Below are 11,493 nucleotides of genomic sequence, written 5' to 3' on the forward strand. Positions count from 1 at the left end.
TTCAATAAACACAAAATTGCGAAATTAAATACACACAAAAATTTTCAAAATAGGAGCAGAGGATAGCATATGGATAGGATAGGAGGAGAAGCGAGGATAGGACTAGGAGGCCGAAAATCGTGAATTTTCCGAAAGAAAATAGAGAGAGAGGAACTGAGAGAGGAGGATTAATTTTTTAATGTAATTCGAATTTTCAAGGGACCGAAAATTTTGTTCGAATTGAATTACATGAGTTTCAAACTAGATGAGTTTTTGTATCTTTGACCTAATTTGATGAAAAAAGTCTTTCCCAGGTTTAATTTTGAACAATTTTTTGTATTTTCGAGTTAGAATAATGAAATACTAAATATTCATAATTTTTCAAAAATGTCTTTGATTGTTGATTGTTTCATTTTCTGCTCTTGTTTCTTGGAAATCTCTTCGGAGATCTTCTGAATCAGTGGGATGACGTTCGATGATTCGAAAAGGGTCATCTTTTTGAGAGTCTCGATTGCGTCGTCAATCTCATTTTGAGATGGGGGTGACATTGGAATTGGTTCGATTGACAAAATGTCGAGTTTTTCAGCTTCAAAAACTCGAAAAATTCGAATTACATGATTAAAATTTCTTGATGGGACCAGAATATCTGTTTGATTTACATCATTTTTCGAATTACATGAGTTCGAATTACATGGGTTCGAATTATAGGAGTTTTCTTGTAAGGTTTTCAAGGTAAATTCTGAGGGGACGGAGAACTTTGCCTGACTGCTTAGTCGGCCTTGAGCAAGGTATAAATAGCCAGAAAAAGCACTACAGGCATGCTCCACGTCCTTACCAGGATGATAGCACCACCCGTTCTCGCAACCACAGAATCTGTTCGGATTAAGTGAGTTTTCAAATTATAGGAGTTCGAATTACATGAGTTCAACTGTATGTACAATATACATCTATTCACACGTGAAAAATTCCAGAAAGTGGCAATTGCAAAATTTGTTAAATACTCGCGAAACACGTGTCTCAGAGAAAAATTCGCAATGCGCGAAAGTTTAGTACCTTGAAAATATAACACTTAGTACCGTATATGAAATCCTGCAAAAATAGCCTGTAAAGTTAACTGTTAAATTTGCTATTTCAGTATTTGTGAGAAAAGTTTTTGTTTTTTAAAAAGTAATTTTCGATTTTTTTTTTGGTTGATTCAGTAAATTAAATCCACTCGAAATATCTGAATGAAAATCCTGATTCCTCTGAAAATAAATAATAATTTTGCGGAGGCCAGCGGTCGATTTGGCTGAAAGCTGCAATTAAAACATAATAAGTGCCGAAGATAATAATTGTAGGTTGAAATTTAAGCACGAAATCGCCTGTCAGCAGGCCCCACACCATCATTCCTTATATATACTGCACTGTTGGCGTATAGGGTAATTTTACCATTTTATGTCAGAATCATAGTGCACTTATAACTAAAATCTGTCTCATACTCTCAATACAATTTGCAGCGGAGACAAAAAAGGCTACAAGTTGTGTAACTTAGATAGAATTCGAATTAGAAAACGGTCTTGAGCTTGTTTAAAAGATAATCGAGAGTGGAATATTATCAAAAAAAAAAGATCTTTAAAAAATTAAGAAGAAAATCAACTTCTTATAGAATGATGCTCTGATTTTATTTTTATATCAGAGATTCTTCAATTTTAGAACGTCATAAATGAGGAAAAAACCAAAAAATGCTTATTTAGTCAAAAAATACAGCTTAAAACTTTGCCCTGGTCGACTTACGAAAGGTTTTCTTTTTTGTTTTTCTTTGAAGTCAATTACCTTAAGGAAACTTATTTTGGCGAGGGAACTAATTTTGGTGGGAACTAATTTTGGCAAGCGGCGAAAATCTTAAAATATTTTAATTTTGGTGGGAACTAATTTTGGCGAGTTAACGAAATTTTTAATTTTGGCGGAAACTAATTTTGGAGAATGACAGAGTAAATCTGTTCTATTTTGTATTATTTTGAGCAATTTTGATGAATTTCAGAGGTTATTTAGGCAAGGAAACAAAAAATTTAATTTTGGCGGGAACTAATTCGCGCGAGTGAGCAAAATATTTAATTTTGGTGGGAACTAATTTTGGCGAATGATTAAATATCTTTTTCAATCTTTCTCAATTGAAAAAAGTTTTTTGAAGAAATTTGGCTGGGAAATGTATTGTCAATAAGTTGATATTATGTCTTTAGGGCCGAAATGTCACAACAAGACAAAGAGAGCCTATCAAAGTGTTAGAATTTCTATGGCACTAATTAGTAGAGGGCATTTTGTAAAATCGCTGGATTGTTTTGGTCAAAGCACTTGTTACACATTTTTGGAAAGCTAAGGGGTAGGGGAATCAAAATTACTTTGGTTCCAATTTTTTTTCGGACACTTTGGTGTTATTTTCGGACAAATATGACGGTCTCAGGGAAAAGTCGTAGGGTTAAAAATTGATGAAAATTTTAGCTTGAGAAAACGGAGACCTGTTGTATATTTTTGGAAAGCTCTCAAAAAATTAAGATTAGAGTTAGAGATATATTGCAAGTATAGGTGATTTCTGTACCAACTCGAGATATTGAGCTTCAAAAAGCGCAAAAACTGGACATAACAGCTGTTTCTGGCTGAAAAACACGGTTTTCAAGGTCACACCAAAGTGTCCGAAAAAAAATTGGAACCAAAGTAATTTTGATTCCCCTACCCCTTAGCTTTCCAAAAATGTATAACAAGTGCTTTGACCAAAATAATCGAGCGACCTCAAAAAAAACGAACAAATTTCCCCCTACTAAATTGCTCTGCTGTAGAAAATGGACAAAAACTTCATCATTTATCGACCGACTTATCAACTAGGCTGAATCGGTAATTTATGATTTACGATGATTGTGAGTGGAGTTAAAATTAATGGCTGACAGGAAGTAAAAAAAGTAAATTTAAAAAAACTGCTGCAAACTGCAAAAATTAGTACCACTGTTAGATATATTGTAGTCCAGTTAGAGATAAGTAAAAAAGGAAGAGCTTATAAAATGATCAATTTCTATGTTCATCGTGTTGTGGATTCAAAATGCATCTTCCTGCAGAACATCTCATCAATTTAGCGGATTAAACGTTAATGGTTTCCGCCAATTCAATATTTAAACTCTCTACGTGTGATGTCTTATTTCTTAATATGTTAGACCCATTGAGTTTCAAGCCCCGAAGGGCTAGAGGCGAGACTCCTGGATGGGAAATGAAACCACTTATTTCCCATCCAGATCGCTCGCATGTAGTTTTTACACAAACACCGGATTGAAACTAAAATCCATCGCTAAATTTCAAAAAATATAGTCCTCCAAAACAAAGGAACCGCTAAATACAATCCATCGGCATGATTACGGCGTTCTGTGCGCGTTTTGGATGGGAAATAAGTGGCTTCAATTTTTCTTGCCTGAAAAGGGCTAAAGTTTCGCCTCTAACCCTTCAGGCTTGAAGCTCAATTCGACATAGTTTTTAGATGTATTTTTAAATGAATTATCCAAATGATACTCCCAACAAACATCCTCCCCTTTGGGTTTACCAACTGTAAAAGTTCAGTGTTAACAGGGGGGGGGTGAAGCAGTTAATACAAGACATCATGCCTACTAACTGCTTTCTCGGAAGAAGTTAGTCACACCACCACCTTGGTACACTTAGTACAGTTAGTACTAAAAATAAAATAAAATAAAATTTAATATCTTAAAAATGATTCAATTTTCCATAGCTTTCAATAGGAAAAAACAACATTTTAGAAAATCAAATTTCTATTGCAACCAGCAAATTGTTTTTGCTGGAAAATTTGAAAAAAAAATCTACTTCCCCAAAATATTGTCTTTTTTTTTAATTTTCTCACAAAATCCTATTTTTTACACAGTCAGTACCAAAATTTGGCAATTTTTTAGCAGGGGACCACCCTTTTTTGCAGTTAGTACATCTGAGTACTAAGTGACTTTATCCAATTCATATGGCACACCACCACGGTACTAACCGGCATGATGTCTTGTAGTAACTGCTTCAACCCCCCTGGTGTTAAAATACTCATGGAAGTAAAAAAAGATATTCAAAAAATTGATTCTTTATTCTACTGCAAGTTTTACCCTGGTAACCAAGTTATATAAATCCGCTAATCATAAATTACATCCTTTAAATTGACTTGTATTAAAAAAATATACAATTTACCAAGTTAAAATCATAAAATTGCGTATAAATATTATCTGGGTATCAAGGAAAAAAACAGTATTCTAAAGTGTGCAAGCTATGAGTTAAAGTAAACTACGACTAGAAAAATAATATGTGCAGATAAAAAAAATACAATCATAATTTCCATATAGACCTACCAAAATAAATACAATCAGTTACCTTTTTAATGGTACAATCAATCAAGGTCATAATATTTGAGAAAAAAGGGAAATTCCCCAGGAAGTTTTGAAACCACAATCGATATGTAAGTGCTCTAAAATAGGTTCGAAGGGTAGAGTTTTAACGCTAGAATCGGAGTCGAAGGATTCAAAAGTTCAAAAATAGTCCAATAAGGCTCAAAATATAGCCTGGAAGTCAACCCATCCCAAATTGAAATATTCGATTAAATTAAAGAGATAGCCCAAAATCAACTTTCTTACCGGAGCTTAAAATCTTGAAAAACGTTAAACATGACCGGAATTCTCAATATATTTCGACCATGATTGTAGGCTAAACTAATTTGTAATTTTATGAGAAAGACTTAATTTAAAAATGTAAAAAAAGTAGCGTTGGTTGACAATTGATTTAATATTTTAAGTTTCTATTTCCAAACAGTTAGTCAACAACAGCAATAATAAACCAAAAGTCATCTTTTCTATCTAAAAAAAATCATATTTAACGGTTACTCCGCCCATAAACTACTTGTCTCACCAATGTATCCCATAATAATTCTACTTTAACTTAAGCGGCCTTAAGTGCAGCCTCAATATCATCTGCAATATTCATGGTTTCAAATTTTTTACTATACCTTTTAATTGGTAATCCATTTTTGCCAACAAGAAATTTTTCAAAATTCCAAGCAATATCAGACCGTTCAACTGGATTCCATATGATGTACGCGTTATTCCCCATCAAACTAACCTGATCGTCATGTGGTAATGGTAAATGTTGTTTCAAGAATTTAAAAACTGGATGAGTGTTTGAACCGTTAACTTCAACTTTGGCAAACATGTCAAATTTTGGTACATACCCGTTTCCAGGACGGACATATTTCAATGTGGAAAGAATTTCACTATTTGTGCAGTTCTCTTGGTGACCAAATTGGTTACATGGGAAAGCAAGGATTGATAAACCTTTTGATGCATATTTGTCCATCAATTCGTTCATCTGAAATATACAAAATAAACTCAAGTAAAGATACTGTCAGTCTTAATCTTATTTTGCAATAATCTTATCTTATCCGTCAAAGAGTGTTTAAAGTTACAATGGTAAATTTATTGCTAGTAAGATTGGCAGCCAAACAATACGGCGCAGCTAAACAGCTGTTATGGTATCGTGTCACATTAATACCGAGGAAGAAACTTGTATCCTACAGTATATGGCCCCCAAAACGGAGACGGCCCCCAAAACGGAGGTCGTCATTAAAATGAGGATTCTGACTTGTAGATTTATCAGAATTAAACGATTTTTGTTTATTTTGAGAGAATGATAGTTATACTTAAAAATGAGTATGTTCTTGATGGTTTGAGACAGATTCAAAATAACATATTTGCGTCTGAAGGAAATATTTTAACACCAAAATTAGATAAAAATTGCATATAACTCACTCTAGCTCCTTGGATAGTGAAAATAAGTAATGAAAATGAGGTATAGGAAACTTTCTACACCTAATGCCGTTCAGGAAAGGCAAATACATCTGTTACTTTAGAGGATGGGTAAAAGATATAGCATCTTAAAGATCAACCTTTATTTTGGGACCCTAAAATCAGCATTGATTAAACCGAAATTTCTAAATATGAGAAACAGCAAAAAATCTTGAAATTCTATCCCTATCAGCTCGAGTTAATATTTTATAACAAAAAATTAACATTATATTATAAAGATTTTCGCTGAATCAGCAAAAACAGCAAATTCTGTCATTTTTTTGCAAAATATAGGAGAAAAATACCTTTAAAAGCTTAACATTTTTTTCTAAAATTTTCACAGCTTATTCCATACATGAATGGAACTAATTTCAAAAGAGATTAGTTTTTAGAAACTTGATTAAGACGTTGTTAAATCAAAATTGTCATTTTGAAAATTTCTAAATTTTCAGTTTGGACTTTGCAATATCGAAAATCTTGAAATATTTCATAAAAATCATAAATTTTGAATCCATCGGGTTGTAAATTTAAGGGTAAACACAAATATGTTCATATATTTCCCCCTATTACCACTGGGCTTAATAATTTGATTTTAACTACACCTACGTTTTATCAAACAAATTTATGTCCAAAACCCTCTAAATCACATTTCCAAACTATGGTCAAAATTTTGTATTCATATCTTAAAGATATCTCGAGAAATTGCAAAAATTGCAAACCTTTGTTTTGGGGGCCATTAGAAAACAGCTACCTATCTTTAAGCGATTGAAAAATATTGTTGAAATTGAAAATTTCGAAAAAGAACTTCTGGGAAATAAAGTAGAGATGTTAAAGTTTTTCATGCAGCAAAAATCTTTGTAAAACCTCTTTTCCTCTAGATTTGAGAGAAATTTTAAGTTTGATCGACGTTTTGGGGGCCACATACTGTAGTGAGCGTAAAAAACAATAAAATTAAATTGGTTGATTGCTATATCCTACGTTCTCTCTCCTACTTTTTTTTATAAGAACAAATTATATAAGAACATAAGGCTTTGATGGCCAAAATCTTAAGAGCAAGTTGAGAAAAATGTAAGGCTTTATAAACTCTAAAACACCCAATTTATGAGGAAAATGCACCAAAATACTCATAAAATGGTGAAATTAAGAACCCAGAACACAAAATTAAGAACATGTTAAGAACATCCGAAGGCTTCCAAAATTGAACACGCAGATCTTCTTCATACGGTTAAAAAAAGAGATGTGATTCAATTTCTTTTTATCTTGATTAGAATATATATAGATTTTATAGTCAAAATGCCCAAGTTCATTATTTTTCTCATTTTCACATGATGGTTTCAGTTTTACGTCATCATATGTAGGCGAGGCCAATTTAATTTGTTGTTTTAAGGGCCAAGCTACCCATAAAAAAGGGTCGGTCAGTAGGCAAAAAAAAATAAAAGTAGAATTTTTATTTTATTGTTATTAGGACTTTAGGAATTTCAGGTTTGGTTGGGTCCATAAAACTGTTGATCAAATTGGTCTCTTATTTTCAAAATTATTTTCCACTAAAAGTCGTCTTGTTTTATTTATTATAGACTGGATGAGTTGAAAGTGCACCAAAATCTAAATTATGAGCACAATTCATACCAATAGGCTAGATAAATCTGTAAGATGCCCTTTCATTCTATCGAAATAGCTATTATGTGTTTGCTTTTGCTAGCAGTGGTAAAGGGGGGCTTCAGGGGGGATATGTTTCCGTGATTCCACCTGTTTTTCCCCGATATCTGTCAAACCCTGTTTTTTGTCACCAACAGAGGACCCTATTTCCAAAATTCTGTTGAAATTTTCGTTGAGAAAAAAGGGTTAATTCCCCTCCTCCCCCAACCTTAAACCCCCTTGTAAGTGTTAAAAACTTTTCACCTGTTGCCCAAAGTCATTGAAAAATAGGCTTTTGATGATGAATTGAATATTAAAACTCAAATTATCCAAGCGCATGATCCAAGTTATCCTTAATTCAAAAGGGATCTAAGTCCTGTGAGCCTTAATTCAAAATGGATCTACATATTTTTTATGAGCATATCGCTTATAAGCACACAAAAACTCAGATTTGCAGAATTTCTAAGCATAGCATGGGCATATATGTCAGCCTTAAATATTTTTCCAGTTGTCATTTTTTATCTGTTTAAAAAGGTTTGGTAGAGGTCAAGTAAAAAAAGACATTCCAAAATGTTTACATTATTTCTGACATTTCACTAAAAATTTGGCTCAGGGTTAATCACAAGCATGATTCATAAGCATATAATAAGCATAAGCTATGTCTGGATGCTTTGAAAACTTAAGCACACACGAGCCTGACCAAGGGGCATTCACTTCCTTATAACCTTATTGGAACTAATTTTGCACGGGAGTTCATTTCAGCGTTTTTCAGGCTTTTTTTGGCAAAACCGCAAAACTTTGAAGCCGCGAAATACAATTTTCTGATTTTTTTTTCAACCGCGAATATTAGTTTCTGCGAAAATCAGTTCCAATAATAGTCATTTTGAGAAAATTGCAATTAAAGTTTTTCCTTTATTTCGAAACCATTTTTGAGGGTAAAGCTTTGTAGTAGAGGGAAATTTGTAAAATCGCTCGATTTTTTATTCAAAGCACTTGCTATACATTTTTGGAAAGCTAAGGGGTAGGGGAATCAAAATAACTTGGGTGCCAATTTTTTTTCGGACACTTTGGTGTGATTTTCGGACAAATATGACGGTCTCAGGCAGAAATCATAGGGTGAAAAATTAATGAAAATTTTAGCTTGAGAAAACGGAGACCTGTTGTATATTTTTGGAAAGCTCTCAAAAAATTAAGATTAGAGTTAGAGATATATTGCAAGTATAGGTGATTTCTGTACCTAACTCGGGATATTGAGCTTCCAAAAGTGCAAAAACTGGACAAAACAACTGTTTCTGGCCTGTTCTGGCTGAAAAACACTGTTTTTTAAGGGTTAATATCTCTATGAGAGGGTCAAAAAATGGAAAATTTCTCCCGTCGGCGCAAACCATGGTTGTGCTTCCTCTGTAACTAACATTTTCCTCTCTTTCTTAGATGCTTATTTTTAGATGCATCAAAGACATCAGGTCCTTTATTTCAGGAAAATATATATTTGTAGCAAAGCCTTAAACAGAAAGAAAGCAACAGGTTTATTATGAGGTGTAATTTTGAGCAGATTGGCATTGATCAAACCATATTTTGGAGAAAAAAAAGAGAGTAAATGAGGGCAATTTTACCCTTATGGAATTGAAAATTTCTCCCGTCGCCTCTCCTTGTTCCCTTTTGAAAACTATTCACGCTAATTCACAATTAATGCCCATGGACCAGGGGGCATGGCCCCTCACGTTTTTACAAAAAAAGCTACTTGTATTTTTAAAAAATTTCCATTATTTTTACATGAATTATTTTTCAATTTGAATTGGAATGGGTCCTAAAATAGCACTTTGAACCCTTCAAAATTCAAAAATTTTCTCCGTTGTTCAACCATGGTGGGCCTTGTCGATTTACTCAAATATACCTCAGCCCTCAATCCCTTTGATGTGACCCACCAGTTGTCAAACATTTTTCGTTATGCACAAGTCAAAATTACGTTATTTTTCCTATCAGAAACACGATATATCTTCACTTACACATATGAGAATGCCTAAAAACTGATTGACGACCAAACACACACCTATTTGTGGACAAAAATTAAGTTTATATAACAGTATTTTATTCATACAATGGGTCTAAACGTGGTTTAAAACTGAATTTATCCAGAGAATAAAATATGAGCGTGAAAACTAAATTTTCTAGGCGTAATGGCATAAAATTGGAAAAAATTAGCGTGATTGTGATAATCAAATTTTTCAGGCGTGATGTCGTGAAATCGAAAAAAAATTGGCACGATGGCGGGAATTTTGGGTCCGCTTGGGGGGGGGGCTCCTAGAGGCCCCAGAAATCAAAGTTTTTTAAAAAATGAAAAAAAACTCCAGATATTCACCCAAAGAACAAGTGTGCTAAATTTCAGCCCAGTAAGACCAACTTTGAAGTCTCCAGGCTGCCCTAAAGTTTTAATGACAGAACAGGCACACATGTGCACAACAGGACAGACACCCACACACACAAATCTAGCTCAACTGAAGTAAATTTTGAGAATAAATTAGATAGATACCTGAGTGAAATCCCTGACAGTTGTTCCTCATAGTGTAGCTGTATTCAATACCAGAACAACTTTGCCTTTATATTTTGAAAGTTGAACGGTTTTTCCATCTAGCTTTTCAGCCGAAAGTTCGTAAAAAGTCGACATGACAGCTTCCAATCGACTAGAGGTGGACAGTCCTCTCTTTCGCAATAGACGTGCTGATGAAAGCATTTAAAAATATCGCATTGAATGTACAAACGAAGTAATGAAAGATGATATTAAAAATATAATAGAAATGAAAGTAAATAAAACGTGGGAGAACGATTATCAATTGATCGTCTCTGTAGGTGGTAGGTGCGTGTGAAAATTAAAGCAAGTGTGGTTCGGTTGGTTCGAAAGGCAGGAGACAGGACGCAGGAGACAGGACACAGGACGCAGGTCATACAAACTACAGACCGGAAAATTGTAACACACTCGTGACATATAATGTATAAAATGTTTCTAAAAACATTATACGCAATGGAAAGTTATATATTATACAAAATACGCTATATAAAAGATTTTTAAATGACAAGCCATCAATCCTAAATATTGACAAAATGACATTTAAATAATGTAAATGATGATGCTAGCACAAAATACAATGTGTGTACATCAGTTTACAACAAAATGTTTTTTCATGCTCAATAGGATGCTGATGGTGCAAGTAGATATAGATTTATATATTTTGAAAACATTAAATGCTCCAAGAGAGCTGTTTTAGAGATATGAAAATAGTGACGTCATTTTCATCAAAAATACGAGATAGGGAATGAAAATATTGATATATTAATAAAATACAAACCTTTGACGCTATTTTAGTCAATTTTTGTTATCATTATACCCAAGGTGATGCAGGAGATATAATGAGATATGATATAGCGATTGTGAAATAGCTATTTTCCTGTTGGGGCTGTTTAAAGATGAGATAAATATTTTTAACACATGTATTTTGTGTATAACATATATGTCACATGTCAATGACATTGAAAAAATAACTGCTACTATACATGCGTGATTTATGTGTAATATATAATACAAGTATTACAGGTCCGTGTTATACACGGCACAAAATGCAAAAGCACGTGAGTGCGGTTTAAGTTTTGTTTTGAAATATGTTTGGTATAATAAGCAGAATGATGTTATACGAGGAACCTAACTGAAAGTATGCGTTCCGCGTTTTAAATGGTTAAGACGAAAGTTATTACTAATCTTCCAATGCAATAATAAGGCAGTCAAGGACTATTGCAAATTAGGATAAATGCGAGTATGTAGCCTAAATAGGATAAATTATCCTAACTAGGATAAAGTCTATATCCTAATTAGGACTAGTAAACCACACTGAATAAACGACCGCCTTCTATTTTTCAAAAGCATTGATGATATTTTTTGTTGTATTTTCAACAACGGGAATAAAAATATCAACTTTGAACTTCATCCAAGATCTTGGATGGTCGTTATGGTTACTTTTGTCTTCGTTGATTGCTCGGCACAGCG

The 11,493-nt window shown here is 33.4% G+C and overlaps 1 protein-coding gene across 1 annotated transcript; it reads right to left on the reverse strand.

Annotated features, from left to right (window-relative positions):
- Positions 1 to 4,059: 4,059 nt before the first annotated feature.
- On the reverse strand, positions 4,060 to 10,329 carry LOC136799068 (glutathione peroxidase 2-like). Its single transcript, XM_067055748.1, has 2 exons — positions 9,988 to 10,329; positions 4,060 to 5,346 (listed from the first exon to the last, which is right to left on the reverse strand). Exons 1-2 carry the CDS (start codon positions 10,186 to 10,188, stop codon positions 4,921 to 4,923), a joined length of 627 nt encoding a protein of 208 aa, XP_066911849.1. The 5' UTR covers positions 10,189 to 10,329; the 3' UTR covers positions 4,060 to 4,920.
- Between the last annotated feature and the right edge of the window lie 1,164 nt (positions 10,330 to 11,493).

The sequence above is a fragment of the Clytia hemisphaerica genome, unplaced genomic scaffold (assembly GCF_902728285.1).
Source record: "Clytia hemisphaerica strain Z4C2 unplaced genomic scaffold, Clytia hemisphaerica genome assembly, whole genome shotgun sequence".
NCBI lineage: Eukaryota > Metazoa > Cnidaria > Hydrozoa > Leptothecata > Clytiidae > Clytia > Clytia hemisphaerica.